General features: G+C 42.0%; 1 protein-coding gene across 1 annotated transcript; it reads left to right on the forward strand.

Moving 5' to 3' along the window:
* The first annotated feature begins 7,771 nt into the window (after positions 1–7,771).
* LOC115833672 (beta-defensin 103-like) lies at positions 7,772–8,891 on the forward strand. Its single transcript, XM_030808393.1, has 3 exons — positions 7,772–7,828; position 8,248; positions 8,770–8,891. Exons 1-3 carry the CDS (start codon positions 7,772–7,774, stop codon positions 8,889–8,891), a joined length of 180 nt encoding a protein of 59 aa, XP_030664253.1.
* Positions 8,892–17,493: the final 8,602 nt, after the last annotated feature.

The following is a 17,493-nucleotide window of genomic DNA, read 5'->3' on the forward strand; positions in this document are numbered from 1 at the left end:
GGATGAAAACAAGAAACATTGTTACCTCACACATTCTGTGGATTGTAGAAACCAGGCATGGCTCAGCCGGGTGCTTCTAGATCAAGTTCAGTCATGAAGTTGCAGTTAAGCTGTCAGCCAGGGCTGCAGTTTTATCTGAAGCCTACACAGGGAAGGATCTACTTCCCTAAACTCACTCACATGGTTATTGGAGGGAGTTAGTTCCCCGTGGGCTGGTATATTAAGAGCCTTAGTGACTCCCTAGCTGTTGGCCAGAGAACCCCCTCAGTTCATTGCCTTGTAGGTCTCTCCATAGGGCAACTCAAAACATGGCAGCTGGCTTCCATAAGAGCAAGAAGAGTGAGAAGGCATCCAAAACTGAACCCACAGACTTTTTATAGCTTACTCTCATGACTTCTGAGATTAGGTTATAATCTATTGCTTCATAGACTTATAATCTATTTATTAGAAATGAGTGAATGAGGTCAGCTCATAATCAAAAGGAGTGGCTTACAAAAGAGCACGAATAATAGCGTTTCACAAAGACAGGATCCCTGGCAGCCATCATAGAGGCTGCCTGCCACACTCAGTGTCTCACAAATTTATGCCAGGGGTCAGAAAACTATGGACTACTGGCTAAATCCAGTTGCCACCCAGTTTTATAAATAAATTTTTATTGGAACCAAGCCATGCCCATTTGTTTATGTATTGTTTATGACTGCGTCTCTACTACACCTGCAGAATTAAGTAGTTGCAACAGAAGCCACATGGCCAGCAATGCCTAGAAATATTTACTGTCTAGCCCTTTACAGAAAAGGTTTGCTGGCTCCTAATATAGGTAATCATAAAACCTCTTGAAAAATATGGAAGAGGAGATTGAGTCAGAGATGTCAAATGCATCATTTTATTGAATTTTTCTTGGTGCTTTAGCACCATAAATACCATGCTATGTAATTTTATAAGGCAGTTAGCTGGAAATTCTCAAAACAGGAGTAGCCCTGTGGTCTGAGCCAACTGGGTGAGGTGTAGCTTCCATTCCCCAAGCCCTCACCCATTTATTCCCCACCACATATAATCATTTACCTTTCAACTGGGAAACCCCACACCGAAAACCTTTGACAGATAAATGGATATAAAATATAACTACAATAACCTGAATAATAAAGCAAGTAGTTAGCATAATCTGTGAACCTGATGGTCCTGGGCTTCAAATTTTAGAACGGTATTTCATTTGTCTTAGCCTTAGTTTCCTAATCTTTTTTCTTTTCTTTTTTTTTGAAACAGAGTTTTGCTGTCACCCAGGCTGGAGTGCAATGGCATGATCTCGGCTCCCTGCAACCTCCACCTCCCAGGTTCAAGCAACCTTTCTGCCTCAGCCTCCCAATTAGCTAAGATTACAGGTGCCCGCCACCACTTCTAGCTAATTTTTGTATTTTCAGTAGACACAGGGTTTCACCATGTTGGCCAGGCTTGTCTCAAACTCCTGACCTCAGGTGATCCACCCACCTTGACCTCCCAAAGTGCTAGGATTACAGGTGTGAGCCACTGTGCCTCTTCCTTATCCTTAAGTAAAAATTATGATACCATGATACCTACTTTATGCCTTTTTATGTCAGAGAAATGCATTAAAGCACCAACTGCCATGCCAGGTACATAATAACAGCTCCATAGATACTAGCCACCATGTGCAAATCATTTAATAGTCATCCATGGCCTATTACCACATCAGTCAGTAGGTTCATTTCAATTACCAGTTCTGAAGAAAGGATAGTGGCAGATGATCTGTTTTAACAAAAGTATCCTGGGTCACACCTTTTGCCTTGGATGCATCACTTCCTCACCTTGGCTGGCAGCCCATTGATGAGTTGACCTCATGATTGTTTTGTAAGAGCCACTTGTACCCTAAAAGTCCTCCCTGAGGAAGCAGCCAGCAGAACTGTGTAGGCTGGTGGCCAGAGGTAGTATAGGATGTGTTTTTACTGGGACAGGGCTATGATTAAATAGAAAGAACCTGGTTGGAGTATCACAGTGTAAACAGAAGGTGAGGCACTATTATGCACTTAATTCTATTTGTGGTGAAAATATTGCTGCCAAATGGGTAGAAAAATGTCTTTAAGGTAGCTCTATATGAATTTCTCATACACTTACCCCTCCTTGATTTTGCCCATAGGAATTAGGAGAGTCAGCCCCCATTTTGTCAGGCATGATTTTAGAAACTCTGGGAAAGGCATGCAACCCCACATCACTGCTAAGCCTATAGATTCCTAAACTAGTTTGAGCCTGTTTAAAAAAGATGTCATATGTTAAGCCTGGCTCTCCCTCCATAGCATGTCTCCCTCAGTGCCTGCTGTTATCACCACTTTAATTCTAATTAATGGGACCACCACCTACCCTGTCCCCTGAACAGTATCCCTAGCCTGCCTCTTCTCTTAATTCCTTCTGTCATGCTCAACCATTGTATTAACTCTTGATTGCTTCTTCTAGATGGCTCTGGCACTCAGGTCTGCCTCTTTCTCCCACTGGCATCTGAAACACAGCAGCCCTGAGTTCAGCTCTTGGTCTTCTGGCCTTCAGTCTTATAAGCCTCTGCTCCACCCTCCATATCATATTTGCACCAAAGCACGATACCAGCATTCCCTAAAGGCAAGGGTTACTGGGGGCCATTGTAGTGGCTGCCTGCCACGCTCAGTATCTCATGAATTTATTTATGTTTTGTTAAACCATAAGTGTGTTCAGATTGTTCTCATGTTGGAAATCATTTGTTGTCTTTGCATTAGCTGCTAGTGTTCTCTCCCTATTTCCTTGCTCTTCTGGAATAATTTCTTCTTTGTGATATTCATCCTGAGCATCCTAGGAGATACTCTAGGATTTGAAAATAATTCTTATTATCTAAAGGGTGAAAGCAACATAGGACTTGCGTATGTACTTTCTCATTAACATAAGGACATAAATGAAAAATACCATCTATTAAAGATCATAAGAAATGTTCACAAATAATATATGGCATTCATTATGGAACTTGGTAGAAGCTCCAACTGTCATGCAAAATGTGCTCTGCAGAACTGCAGAGGAGGGAGGGATCACTTTCAACTGGGGTGATTGGGATCATGAGGAGCTGGTATTTGGGTTGGTCTCTGAAAATTATGCAAACTACTTTGTAGAAAGAATTGGCTGATGCCTGGCCAGGCATGGTGACTCATGCCTGTAAACTCAGCACTTTGGGAGCCCGAGGAGGGCAAGTCCCTGGATGTCAGGAGTTCAAGACCAGCCTGGCCAACATGGTGAAACACTGTCTCTACTAAAAATACAGAAATTAGCTGGGCATGGTTGCTCAAACTTATAGTCCCAGCTATTTGGGAGGCTGAGGTGGGAGAATCGCTTGAACCCGAGAGGTGAAGGTTGCAGTGAGCCAAGATTGCACCACTTCACTCCTGCCTGGGAGACAGGGTGAGATTCTGTCTCAAAAAAAAAAAAAGAAGAAGAATCAGAAAGAATCTAGTTTCCAGCCTCTATCACCAAGCAATTTGGAGCATGAAGTTGATATTTACAGAAAAAGAGAAGAGGTACAAGCTATTAATGTTATCAAGGTGGTAAAGATCTTCAAGTGATGTAAAGATTGGTTCAGAACATTGGGGAAATGGTCCAGACTAGTGATGAAGATGGAAGGTAGCCTCATGCAGGCATAGATAACCACATCCCAAAGATTGTATGAAGCCAGCAGAGGCCCACAAGTAAGCATCTGGAATACAGTTAGGAGCATGGGAGCATTAACTGGCCTTTCCCCATTTCTGAAATGCAGACAAGTGTATCAACATCATTAAATTACTGCATGATTCAAACGAAATAAATGCAAGTAAATTGCTTAGCACACTGTCTAGAACATAATATGTGCTCAATAAATCTGTTACGATGTCGTGATGATGATCGTGAGGAGGAGGATCATTAACATCATCATCATTATCATGGCCATGAAAATGTTAAATTTTTGAAGATGCTCCCTTTTGGGGAATTCAGGGGCAGGAGAAGGAAGAAAAGTTCCATGAAGAATCAAAGGCAGTAATGGGAAGGATAGGAGGAGAAAATGGAAAGTGGATGTGTTACATCGCGTTACTGTCAGCTTGCATCTTTTTCCATTAGACTGGGAAATAGTGAAAATTCAGAGACTAGAGAGTAAATACTGTTTATCTTTCTCTTTCCTGCACAGCACCAGGTCCTAAAGCCCTAATACAGAGCAGATGTTCATGAAGTTTTCTGGACGTTGAATTGAAATGGAGGGATAGGTTTCTGAAAGTGGCCTTACAAGGCACATATTGCAAAGTGGTCAGGTTGGAAGATTACAGACATAAAACTCATTGAGCTGGGGATGTAAAAGGCTTGACTGAACTTAGGAAGAGTAGTTTGGACAGATTTCTTGAGATGCTAGGATGCAATGAGTTTGGGGACAATGGGGTGATGGAAAAGGGTACACACCTAAGTATAGACCACTACACGTGAGTGTCGACCACCAGCAGGCAAGGGATGGCTCTGAGAGCAGACAGAGGAATGACTGGCCATGCTGGCTTCAGGTCACAATGCTGCCATTCACTACAGCATGTCACTCAACCTCTCTGATCCTCAGTGTCCTCATCTATAAAATTGGAAAAATCTCTGCCTTTATTGTATAACTTATTTAATGGTGGTTGTGACAAGATTAAAGGCTGCAAAGGAGAATGGTTGAGCCAACTTCACCTTAGACTATGTTAAGATGAAGAAGAGTTGACACCCTGGATTCCCGTGCTGGGAGCCCATGCCAGAGTCTTGATATTGTTAACCTAGGGTCACGTGGGTGATACTTGGGTGATACATGGGTCACATGGTAATTTACAATGTACAAGTCAATTTCACACCATTAACTCATAGGGCTTTCACTGTGACCTAAACAGAAAATGTACTGCTCTCTATGCTTTGTTGCCGAGTTACAGATGCTCACAGAGCTTAGGTAATTCATTCAGGTAAGCCCATGCCATACATGGTAGGGTGAGCGATAGCCCAGTGACACCTCACTTCAGACCTGGTGTTTGTCTTCCACATAGCTCTGTCCTTAAGCCAAAAACTTGGACCAATCACATCTCTGCTCCACATTTTAAGAACAGGATTTAAAAACTAATAATTAAAGGAAAGTCTGACATGAACAAAGGTGATAAATAACTAAAGTTTCTCTTCCTCACTCAACCTAATCAAAATTGTAGAAACGCTGGCTGTGAGAGCTACAAGGAAACCAAGCACATGGGTACAAAAATTTGCAGGATCTGCAGTTCCAAGTGCTGTGACTCAGAGCCCAGGGGCAGGGAGTGACAAGACTCAGCTCTTGTTAGTGCTGTAAGGCTACAGACACACGAATCTATTCACCCAACTATTAGACAGTACATGTGTAATTGTTATCATTTGAGAGGCTAAAAGTATTTATGACATAAAAAGTATTATAAAGAGATTAAAAAGAGGGCAACTCACCGTTATCATGGCTCCCTGGAGTAGAAAAGTAAATTACACAGTCTCTCTCTTCTATTGTTTGAAATTTTACCGTAAAAATGCATACTTTTATAATTTTCTTAAAACACATCAGTCCCCCTCAAAACTGATTTTGTGAATGAGGAGTATGTCCAAACTTGAAAAGGCTGATTGTCACAGCCCAATCTCCGATTCCCAGGACCCAAATTAGTTGACAAGAAAAAGTGGTGCTTTTTCCTCCCCAAGGAACCTTCATGAAATAGTGGTGTTGTCATAAAAATGCCTCCCAGTCTGTGAAGGAACAGGTTAGACCAGGGGTTCACCTGTGGAAGTCTATTCTCCATGTGGAAAAGCAAGTCATCTCCAGCATCTGACTATCTGCACTCCAGGCTGAGAGCTGGTGCTAATCCTCTACAACACCCAATGCCATCGTTATCTCTGGCATAGTAAGACTGTGAAGTCAGCACTCATCCCACCCACACTCACCTCCTTCCGCCATTTATGAATATCTCCAATTGCTTTGTCTCCAATCATAAACTTAAGAGGAAAGTTAGATTTTAAAAAGAAGCATCTACATATCTAAAGTCTTAAATCTGCTGATCTCCACTCTTGGCTCAAAGAGTTATCTTTGAGTTATGATGAGTTATCTTTCTTCTACATTTCTGCAGCCCCGTGCTTGAACTCTTCCTATGACTACCATTAGAATCCATCCTAAATTTATCATTTGACTGTCTGCCCATCTACCTGGCCCTACATGAGCTTCTGGAGAGGAAGAACCAAGACTGGTCCCTCTTGATATCTCATCCACTTCGCCCTCACCTACACTGAAAACATGATACTTGTCCCTTCCTGTAGTATGTGTTCAGAGTTTGCTTACTGAATCTGACAGGTGTGGTGAATCCTAATTCTGAACACACACTGCCAGAACTAACACACCCTTGATCCTTAGTGGATCCGTTATAATTGCATTCAAATGAAGCAGCAGCTAGGAGACATCACGGTGACTTCAGCTCCCAATTGAATTGTCATTGACTTACTTAGCTCCCAATTGATAGTCAACCAAATACAACCCATCCATTGGATTCCTGAACATTTAAGTTTAATAGCTTTTTTTTTCTTTTTTAGCATTTTTCCCTCTAAACATTGAATCTATATCCAGGGGAAATTATCTGGCCCCTGGACTGCCTTGAATGCTCCTGAGTCAAGAGTAACTTGAAGTCTTAAATGTCTATTCTGAAGCCCCTTTTTTTGCACAGGGACAGTCATTGACTAGCAGGAGATGCCAGTCTATTAAATCTATCATCCCAGCATCCCCTTTCTCTGATGAAGTAAAATTAAACACCTTCTTTACTCATAAATTTGGTAGGTTTTAGACAATGATGAAGAATCTGACATGGGCCACACACAGTGGCTCATACCAGTAATCCCAGCAATTTAGGAGCCTGAAGCAGGAGGATTGCTTGAGCCCAGGAGTTCACATCTGGGCTCAAAACCATTCTGGGCAGCATAGACTCCACTTTATTTTCTACAGAAAACTTAAAATTTAGCCATGTGTGGAGGCATGCATTTGTGGTCCCAGCTATTCAAGGGGCTGAAGTGGGAGGACCTCTTGAGCCTGACAGCTCAAGCTGCTGTGAGCTGTAATCATGCCACTGCACTCCAGCCTGCCCAACAAAGTGAGACTCTGTCTCTCAAAAAGAAAAAAAAAATGAAAGAATGAGACACGTTTCACTCAAATTATAGCACCCCATCATAGATCAAGGGCCAGGAGGTCAGCTAACCTTGAATGTAGCCCATTTTCCTCCCCTACCTCACTACCAAAAAGCCAGTCCTATTGCCAGATATTGAATATGTCCAGGGCTGGATTTATTTGGTCCCCAGGAGGGTCTTAGACTCTCCCAGCATTTTAGGAAGAGGAAAAAAGCTCCAAAGTAGCAAAGTATGGACAAGTTAGCCCCCAGCCACATGCCCTGAGACTACTCCCCAAAGGGGGCATTCTTGCCCACGCCAGCCCTATCCGTACTCACAACCCAATCCGACCCACACCCAGAGAAGCCCCTGGAGCCCAGAGAGCACCCGGACAGCCACACATCCAAAGGGAGCTCTGCCTCATCATTGGGTTCCTAATTAACTGAGTGAGTGGGTATGTTCTGCATGATGAGAGGCATTGGTATGACGCATCAGGAAACACGTCATGATGTCATCACTGTAACATGACAAGAATTGCAGCCATGGCTGGAACCTGTATAAAGTGACCAAGCACACCTTCCCATCCATTCTCAGCGTGGGGTGAAGCCTGGCAGCTATGAAGATCCATTATCTTCTGTTTGCTTCACTCTTCCTGTTTTTGGTGCCTGTTCCAGTAAGATGGGCTGGGAAATCTAAGGATTGAGCTAATTGAGAATATATATTTCAGAGTCAGTATTTCTCCATCCTTCAGAGTGCTTTAGACCAAGCAGGTTTGTTGTATGGTAACTAGGCATCACTATTTTTTTTTTTCAGACAAGAATCATTAAGAGGCCTGGCGCGGTGGCTCACGCCTGTAATTCCAACACTTTGGGAGGCTGAGGTGGGTGGAATACGAGGTCAGGAGTTCAAGACCAGGCTGGCCAAGATGGTGAAACCCTGTCTTTACTAAAAATACAAAAATTAGCTGGGCACGGTGGCGGGCATCTGTAATCCCAGCTACTCAGGAGGCTGAGGCAGAGAATTGCTTGAACCTGGCAGGCGGAGGTTGCAATAAGCCGACATCACACCACTGCACTCTAGCCTGGGCGACAGGGTGAGAGTCCATCTCAAAAAAAAAAAAAAAAGAATCATTAAGAAACTAAATATCTCCCCAAAGCTATCTCTTTCCCCACCTCTTCAAGGGAAGATTGTTATACCTGCTGATGAGACATGAATCAGACATAAAATTTTAATACAGCAGGGAAGATTGATTTACTCTGAGAATAGAAGCACAGGCTCCTGTTTTACTAAGTGCAGTGGTTGGAGGTGGAGGGTTTGGGCTGCCTCTGAGGACACCACAGCCTCAGCAACCCCACTGTTCCTGCGGCAGTCACAGGGTCACGCTTCTTCCCCTGTGCCACTGTGGGTCCACAGCTGAGCTGCAGCCTTAGAAACATTGTCTATGGGTTTTTTAGTCATACCTTTATTTTCCTCCTGATTTTATAGAAAAAGGAAAAAGAAACAAAAGAATACAAGAAAAGCAACAGATGAGTTATTTGAGGAATTCCAGAAGCCTTGTACATGTACCAAAAGCCTTCCTAAAACTTTTCCATGTGTGCTATTTTGTCATTTCAGGTCATGGAGGACTCATGAACACATTACAGAAATATTATTGCAGAGTCAGAGGCGGCTGGTGTGCTGTGCTCAGCTGCCTTCCAAAGGAGGAACAGATTGGCAAGTACTCGATGTGTGGCTGAAAATGCTGCTGAAGAAAGAAATAAAAACTCTGAAACATGATGAGATTGTTGTAAAGTGTGGAAATGCCTTCTTAAAAGTTTATAAAAGTAAAATCGAATTAAAATTTTTTTTTCAAAGAAAACTGGAAGCTTGATTTTTTTTTTAATCTGGTTATTTTGGTAGTTGTTTCCAAACAGGCAACTTAGAAAGTCTTAAGGACTCACCTTTCATTCAAAGAAAGTAGAACCTCTGAAGAAATCTATAAGGGAGCCCGACCTTATTATCTAAGGGTTACCAGGTTCTATTCCTCCTTTGTGAACGTTATGCCCCAGTGAAGTTGGACTCTTCACTCTCTTGAAATACGCCCTTTGCTTTCATGTCACCCAAGCCTTGGGCCTTTTCAGTCCCTCTACCCCAAATGGCATCTCTCCACCAAATATATCTCTAAGGTTTTCATGCATCCCTCAGGGATTATCCCAGTTCCTTCCAAAAACTTTGTCTTCAGAGAAATGAAACTGGCTCTACCTCAGATATTCACTTTGCTTTCTCTCACCCATGCCTCTGCTCTGGTTGACCTTATGTCTGCCTCACTCCTCTAACTTCATCTTTAAACTTTAAGCTGTCCTTCAGGGATGGTCTCACATTTTATTTCCGTCTTAAAAACACAGGTGATTTCCCAAATGCTTACAGTCTTTCCTCTGGTTCACCACAGTGTTCTGACTTGAGTCCTCCCTCTACAGCCCTTGCTTGGTTTTTACATTGTGTACAGTGACATATTGCCAATCTCCATATTAGATTTTGTGAGCCTTAAAAGCAAGGAGCTTGTCTTAATTCTTCCTGGACTGCTTGTAAAGTGCCCTGAGCATGAAGGCTGCTCAACAAGAATTTATTGAATTGAAGTACATTAAAATGATTTGATTGAAGTATCTTTAATCATTCAAATGATTTAGAGGTACTATCTAGTACTCTCTCAACGTTGATGTGGAAGGATTCCAGCAGATGGAGTGCGTGGTCCTTCAAACCTGACACCAGACCCCAGTCATGGCGCTATGTATGGAGAAAAGACAATAAACAAGGCTGTTAGGAAGAAAGGCTCAAGGACCCAAAAAGATGAGACTGCTCCTCACTTTCCATCCAAAATGGATTCACTGCTATGGGAATCTCCTTCTGACAGTAGACAAAAGGGAACCTGTCAAGAGGTATGACAGCTGTGTTCAGACCAATGAACAGTGCAACAGACCAATGAAGTAAGACTTTTGATTGCCCCCAGCTCACTACAGCAGCAGGGTCCAGACCACAGCACAAAGAGGAAGACTCAAACGTAGTCCAGCAATCCTGAGGCATTGAAGAGACTGAAATCAAACTTCCCAAAGCACAAGACATCCCCACTTCCAGGGCAGAGTAGCAGAGAGAGGGTACCTAGAAGGAAGCAAGGCCCTCAAGTGTTGGCAGTGGGGGCAGGGACACATGGTAAATCTTCAGTCCTGGGCTGTGTTTTCATGTGAGCACCCTTGGGGTAAGACTTCACAAGGCCAGAGGCAAACAAAAACACCCAAAAGGGATTGGATAACAATTTGAGGAGCACTAAAGTCTGGAAATGTTTTCATTCCCACCAGCAAAGTGCAGAGACTGCAGAGTCCTTGGGCAACTACCACATTAGTAGTGGTGCTATTTGGCTCTAGATTAAATTGTTCTGCAACTACTCTAACAAATTTTTTTCTAAACCATTCTTGAAAGGACCAGACTGATTTATAAGAAACTTAAATGTGGGACAGAATAAAGGCTAACATTCTTCAGGGAAAAACAACGAAATCTATCACTCAACAATTTGTGCTTTATAACTCACCGAATCCAGTAAAAAATTAGCTGCTATGCAGGAAAATATGGTCATAACCAAGAGAAAAATCATTCAGTAAAAACAGATCCAAAAATGACAAGGATACTAGGATCAGCAAAAAAAGATATAAATGAGCTATTATAAATGTTATAAATGTGTCCAAGGTTGAAGAGAAAAACTGTTCATGATGAGTGAGAGATATAAAGAAACAAATGGAATTTCCAGAGATTAAAAATAAACATCTGAGTAAAAGAAACTATGAATTGGATTGTGGCATATATTCCAAAATAAATATCAGTAAACCCGAGTTTATATTACTACAAATGAGTGAAGAAATAACGCAAAGAGAGGAGAAAAAGGCTGGAAAATAATAAGCAGCGACCTGTGCAGAAACAGCAAGCAATCTAGCAACTATGTGTGTTTAGACGGCCAGGTGCGGTGGCTCAAGCCTGTAATCCCAGCACTTTGAGAGGCTGAGGAGGGTGGATCACAAGGTCAGGAGTTGAAGACCAGCCTGGCCAATATGGTGAAACCCCATCTCTACTAAAAATACAAAAATTAGCTGGGTGTGTATCATGCACCTCTAATCCCAGCTACTCTGGGAGCTGAAGCAGGAGAATCTATTAAACCAGGGAGGCAGAGGTTGCAGAGAGCCGAGATCATGCCACTGCACTCCAGCCTGGGCGACAGAACAAGACTCCGTCTCGAATAAAAAAAAAAAAGTTTTGGGAGAGAGGATAGAGCTAAGGAAGGAATGGCCTATTGTTTCCCAAATTTGGTGAGTCTATAAACACACAAATTTACCACAAAAAGACATCCAAGCTGAACAAACAAGAAGAAAACCACATAAAACATATCATAATCAAATTATTCTAAATCAGTAATAAAAAGAAAATTTTGAAAGCAGTCTGAGGACGGGCACAGTGGCTTATGCCTGTAATCCCAGCATTTTGGGAGGCCAAGGCGGGTGGATCACCTGAGGTCAGGAGTTTGAGACCAGCCTGGCCAACATGGTGAAACCCTGTCTCTACTAAGAAATAATACAAAAATTAGTCAGGCATGGTGGCACGCACCTATAATCCTAGCTACTCGAGAGGCTGAGGCAGGAGAATCTCTTGAACCCAGGAGGTGGAGATGGCAGTGAGCCAAGATCACCCTATTGCACTCCAGCCTAAGCAACAGAGAGAGACTCCATCTCAAAAACAAAAATAAAACTAAAAAGCAGCCTGAAAGGAGACATATGACTTACAGAAGAACGAACCATAAGTGATATCTTAAACTGCCGAAAGAAAAAAAAGTTATCTTAGAAATCCGTCCCAGCAAAAGTATATTTCTAAAAAAAGGGTAAACACATAATCAAATAATAAGTAAAGGCATTTTCCAGTAACAACAATAAAAGCTAAGAGAATTCCTCACCACCAAGTTCGTAGTATAAAATGCAAAAATGATTTTTTTGGCAGAAAGGGAAGATGCCAGTTAGAAATGTAATTCCACATGATGAAAAGAAAGTGCTGTGAACATTCTAGAAGCTCCTTAGAGAGATTGCCAGTTAAGTAAAAAACAAGACCCAACTACATGCTGTCTATAAAAACCCACTTTATATATAAACAGTAAGATCAAACTTCGAGTAAAAATAAAAGGATGGAAAGAGACATAGTATGAAAACATTACTATAAAGAAAATAGGATTGGCTATATTGGCTCATTGACTTAAATTAGGGTAGATTTTAGAGCAAGGGGTATTATCAGTAAAACGGAGAGATATTTTTCCTAGTGATAAAGTGGTTACATCACCAAGAACAGATATTAATTTTAAATCAGTGTGTACCTAATAACAGAATTTTGAAATTCTTAAAGAAAAATCAATAGACATTAAAGAAATAGACAAATTAACAATTACATTTAGACAAACAAACACTTCTCTTCCTGTAATAGATTTTTTTAAAGCAGACAAAATACTAGTAAAGGTAGAGACAACTTGAACAACGCAATCATCCAGCACAACCTATTTGAGATTTATACAACCTTCTATCAAATAACAGCAGAATGCATTAAAATATTACCCAATAGAGCTCATACTGACCTATGAAATGTCTCAAAAATCAACATAGTTTAAAATTAAACAAAAGACAGTGTCTATCTACAGTGGAATTTACAAAGCTATCAATACAGAAAGTCATCTGGAAAAATCTCCATATATTGGGACATCAATGAACATGTTTCTAAATGGTCAAAGGAGAAATCACAAGATACGTTAGAAAATATGTTGAACTGATAGAAAATGAAACCATAACATAACCAAATTTGCGGAAGTAACACTAAAGTGGCTCTTGGAGACAAATTTATAATTAAATGCTATTATGATAGCAGAAAAGCTCACAAATAGACAATTTAAGGTTCCACTGTAAGAAACGGTAAGGGAAAAGGGAACTAAACCCAAAGTAAAATAAATAAGAAAAAGAAAAAAAAAAGAGAAAAAGAAAAAGTGAATAAAAAGAAACTGAACACAAAAAGCATTAAAAATAAATAAATAAAAGCTGATTCCTTGAGAGGATCCATACAATTGTGAGAACTCTCAATAGGTTCATTAAGGGGCAAAGAAATGACAAGAAGTCTCAGGTGCACACCTAGGCTTCAGGCAGGCAGGAAACTGAGATTAGATCTGCGTTTTACGGTCATATAGACGAGCCGCCACGAGGTGGCAGTAACTGCAAGCTCATTCCCTCACCTCCTGCAAGGCCAGGCCAGGCTCTCAACTCACCACTCAGCTCAGAAGATGGGTGAGAATGACAGTAGCTCCATGGACTCTGGCCTTAGACAGAGCATTACTGTACCTTTGGGGTTGTAGGAAGAGGAAGAGGGGAGGTTATCAGGACACCATTTGGCGGTGGTTAGGAACATGGGCTTTGAAGAGAGAGGGATTTTATTTCAAATTGCATCGCTGTCACTTAGTAGCCAGGTGACCTTGAATATGTCCTCTAATCTTTCTTGGCCCACGGACCTGCCTCTGTAAGCTTGAGTAATACCCCCCTGGCAGGTTTGTTTCTGGGGATTAAATGAGATAACTTGTATAAAAAGGGCCACGGCAGGGCTGGCTGCAAAATTCCCAAGGCTCAGTGCAAAATGGAAATGCAGGGCACCTTGTTCAAAGAGCAGCAGAAGAAAGTGTCATGAAAGGCAGGAGGATATTCAGCTTTCTCAAGCCAATATTTTCCATTATTTTAAAAATGTAATAGAGATAGTAGTTGTACAGGAATAATGACAGAGTCATACAAATCTCTCCACAAAATGAGTGTCATGTTTATAATAGAATAAATAATAATGTCTTACTAATGGGATATGTGGGTGAATCACACAATTTTTCTGGCCCACTGGTCTGTCAATTAATTTATTTTATCATCAAACTTTATACCTGCTGCAACTTCATTTTTTCTTTTGAGAAGACTCTGCTGAAGCAAATGTTTCTGGAATATTTTCTAAGCTGTGACAATATAGGATGAATTATTTTGACATACGAACAAATTTTAATATATCTGGAGCTAGTGATTCTTTTACAATTTTTTGTTTGTTTCTTTTTTTTTTGTTTGTTTGAGATGGAAGCTCCCTCTATCTCCCAGGCTGCAGTGCAGTGGTGCAATCTTGGCTTACTGCAACCTCTGCCTCCCAGGCTCAAGCGATTCTCCTGCCTCAGCCACCTGAATAGCTGGAATCACAGGCATGTGCCACCACACCCGGCTAATTTTTGTATTTTTAGTAGAGATGGGGTTTCGCCATGTTGTCCATGCTGGTCTCGAACTCCTGAACTCACGTGATTTGCCCTCCTCGGCCTCCCAAAGTGCTGGGATTACAGGGGTGAGCCACCATAAAATGGATTCTTTTAAAATGGTTTAAACAAACCATTTTCATGTAAGTTTGAACTGAATTTTAAATGTGAACTTATCCAATGGAATTTTGACGCCTCTTCATATATTTCCTGTAATTTGCAGAGGCCTACGCCAGACCCAAAGTGGCATCATAATTTGTAGTTTATTGAAAATGCCTGCTTATGCATTCCATTTCTGTATCTTTAATAACAAGAAGAAAAACTATTTAAAAATTGCCCTCCTTGTTAAGGTTTGATTCATCTGAAAGTTTATATAAAAGTAGCGCTCTTCTCTGTAGAACATGATTATCTTTAGACATTTAATTTCCATTTTTGAGGCCATGATAACTCCTTGAAGAATTCTAAACTCTCTGAGGAGCTCTAACTCCCTGGCCTACTTTATTGCAATGTCCGTATGCCCATTTAATCTTGCAATAATTTACTGATAGTTTGCTGCCTGAGCATCTACGGTTCCTGTCCCAGTGCTCAGGCAAGGAGGTTAATATCTGTGCAGAAGCTCCAAGAGTGACTCTGGGGATGAACAGGCCCAGAGGTGTCGGTGCCACCCCAACACAGAGACCCTCTTTTGACCCCAGGGCTGAGAACACTGCAGCTGCTGCCCCTGCCACCTCCCGTCCCAGCCCCCAGGTGTCTGGGCTGCTCCAGGGATGTGCGTGCTAAGGGCAGCTAGACCAGCTATCTCCAGTCATGTGCCCGTGGTGCCTCAAGGCCTGTTCCTGTCCACCTTGTGTCCCAGTGTATCCATTCTGCCCGTGCACAGGCTCCACTGTCTCACAGGACTGCACTTAAAAAACATAGGTTCAAATAAAAAATTATTCAGAATGTCAATAGGATGGCTTTCTTACACCAGGCCCCAGCCCTCTGAAAGCAGGTCCCTATGGGACTGCTCTGCCCTGGCGCCCAAGAAGCTGGCCATTCCACAGAAATAAAAATGAATACAACTGCTTATGTTACTTAACACTGAGGACTTAGTGCTGAGAAACTTTGTTTTCTAAAATCACAAATAGGAGAGTCTTTGCTTTCTGGGAGCCTATCTACAGGAATGAGGCTTCCCACTCCCGCCTGGGTAGCTGAACCATTTTGCCACAAAGAAACAGCCTGAAAGTTCCTCCTCAGTTACAGGAAAGAGGTTTGGGGACACAGCATGGGTCTCACATTCCATTAAAACAGGCCGTGAGTCTCTCAGTCAGGCTTGATGGTTCCCCTTTTACATGGCTTTGTTTTGAGCTCATAAAAATGAATTAAATTAGATTTTACCTAAGCTTGGCATGCCCTCAAATCCTATAATAGCTACGTTTTGAGTTTTTGGGAAGAACCTCATGTCTGTGCTGGTGGATGGTCTTCCTTGCTGAAGCAAGATCGTATCTGTACCTTTGAAAGACAGAAGTGATACTCTGGTGGGCTTTATCAGACAAACTTTATGACCAGGACAAACATGGCTGTGACGGAGTCACACTGGGCTGTGCCAGGAAAAAAGAAGCAGCTGGAACCATAGGAATCTTCATGGAAAGAGTCAGCCCAGCTGTCCTTGAGCAACCAGGCCCATGTTACCTAAGCCTTCGTGGCTTCTTCCCCAGGGACACAGAGGTGCTGCATTTCACAGTGACTTTGTTATTTCAGATCAATTTCACCTCCTTCTCTAACAAGGCCTCACAAATGCACTGAGAGCTAGAGAGGACAAGTATAAAACCACAATGCTATCGGTGGTTCCTGGGATTGGAACAGGTGTGTAGGAAAAATTCGCTCTCTTCTATGGGTGACTTTTTAAATGTGAGTGTATTACTTTTATAATAATCATGTTAAGAAGGTCTCAATCAGGAGTGACGCCACACATGAAAATGATGGGAACCACTCTTTTAACTCAAACTCTTATTTACATGTAAGAGTCATGTAGTAACTCCAGTAAGACCCCTTGCCATGTACCTTGGCATTTCCTTAAGTATATTTACTCAACAAAGAAAGAGGCGTGATAACCTAATTCGATGTGTGAATCTGGATTGAACATGTACCCAGAAAAATCAACAACCACGAAGCTATCCTTGGAACAATTTCAGTGTCCATGGACACACTTTAGTTTTGCAATAATTTACTGACACTTTGCTTCCTGAGCACCTATGGCTCCTGTCCATTCAGGCCAGGGAGTTATTCTTGTTAATTTGTGTAAATGGTACCGTGATTGGTGTGAGAATTCTCCTTCATTTGTAAGAGATCCATGCTGAGATAAGTAGGTGAAGTGTCACGATGTCTGCCTCTTTCTAGAGGTGACAGAGACATATGTATTTTTAAAGCATGATTATTAATTTAGACAAAGCACATAAAGGCTTTATTTCACATTCCGTTTCTTTGTATGCGTTCTTCACCAGGAGGAAATCACCTCAGTGTCAGGAATGAATGAGTCTGCCCCTCAATTCCAGCTTGCTCAACACACAGGGAAACAAAGTCCTGACAAAGGGAATGACTCTCTGGCAACTGAGCTGCAGCCCTGGGTGTATGTTCGTTTAGCAGTTCTGATGGCACCTGACCCAGCCTCTCTTTGCACACCCCATCAGAAACTCCCTTTTATGAAAAAAATCATTGAGGATCTTGGCCATGCAATGTCCTCACTAGCTTCCTTTAAATCCACTTCTGGCCTGCCAAGAACAAGAGTTCTTCAGAACCTGGCATTTTAAATGAAGACGTCAGGCAGGTCATGAGGAAAGTCTCATTGTCCCCATTGCTCTGTCACTGCTGCATCTCTGAGACATCACAGAGGTGGACACCAGGCCTGCTTGTCTCTCAAACTGCCCTTAGATCCAAAGAGGGAGGAACCAAGATAAAGGGCTCTTATTTTCCTGAGAAAAGCCTGGCCCCTGAGCACCTGGCTTGGGGCTCTGTTCATTGTTTATGACAGCCAATGACTTCTC

This window comes from Nomascus leucogenys, unplaced genomic scaffold, assembly GCF_006542625.1.
Source record: "Nomascus leucogenys isolate Asia unplaced genomic scaffold, Asia_NLE_v1 Super-Scaffold_544, whole genome shotgun sequence".
Lineage (NCBI taxonomy): Eukaryota > Metazoa > Chordata > Mammalia > Primates > Hylobatidae > Nomascus > Nomascus leucogenys.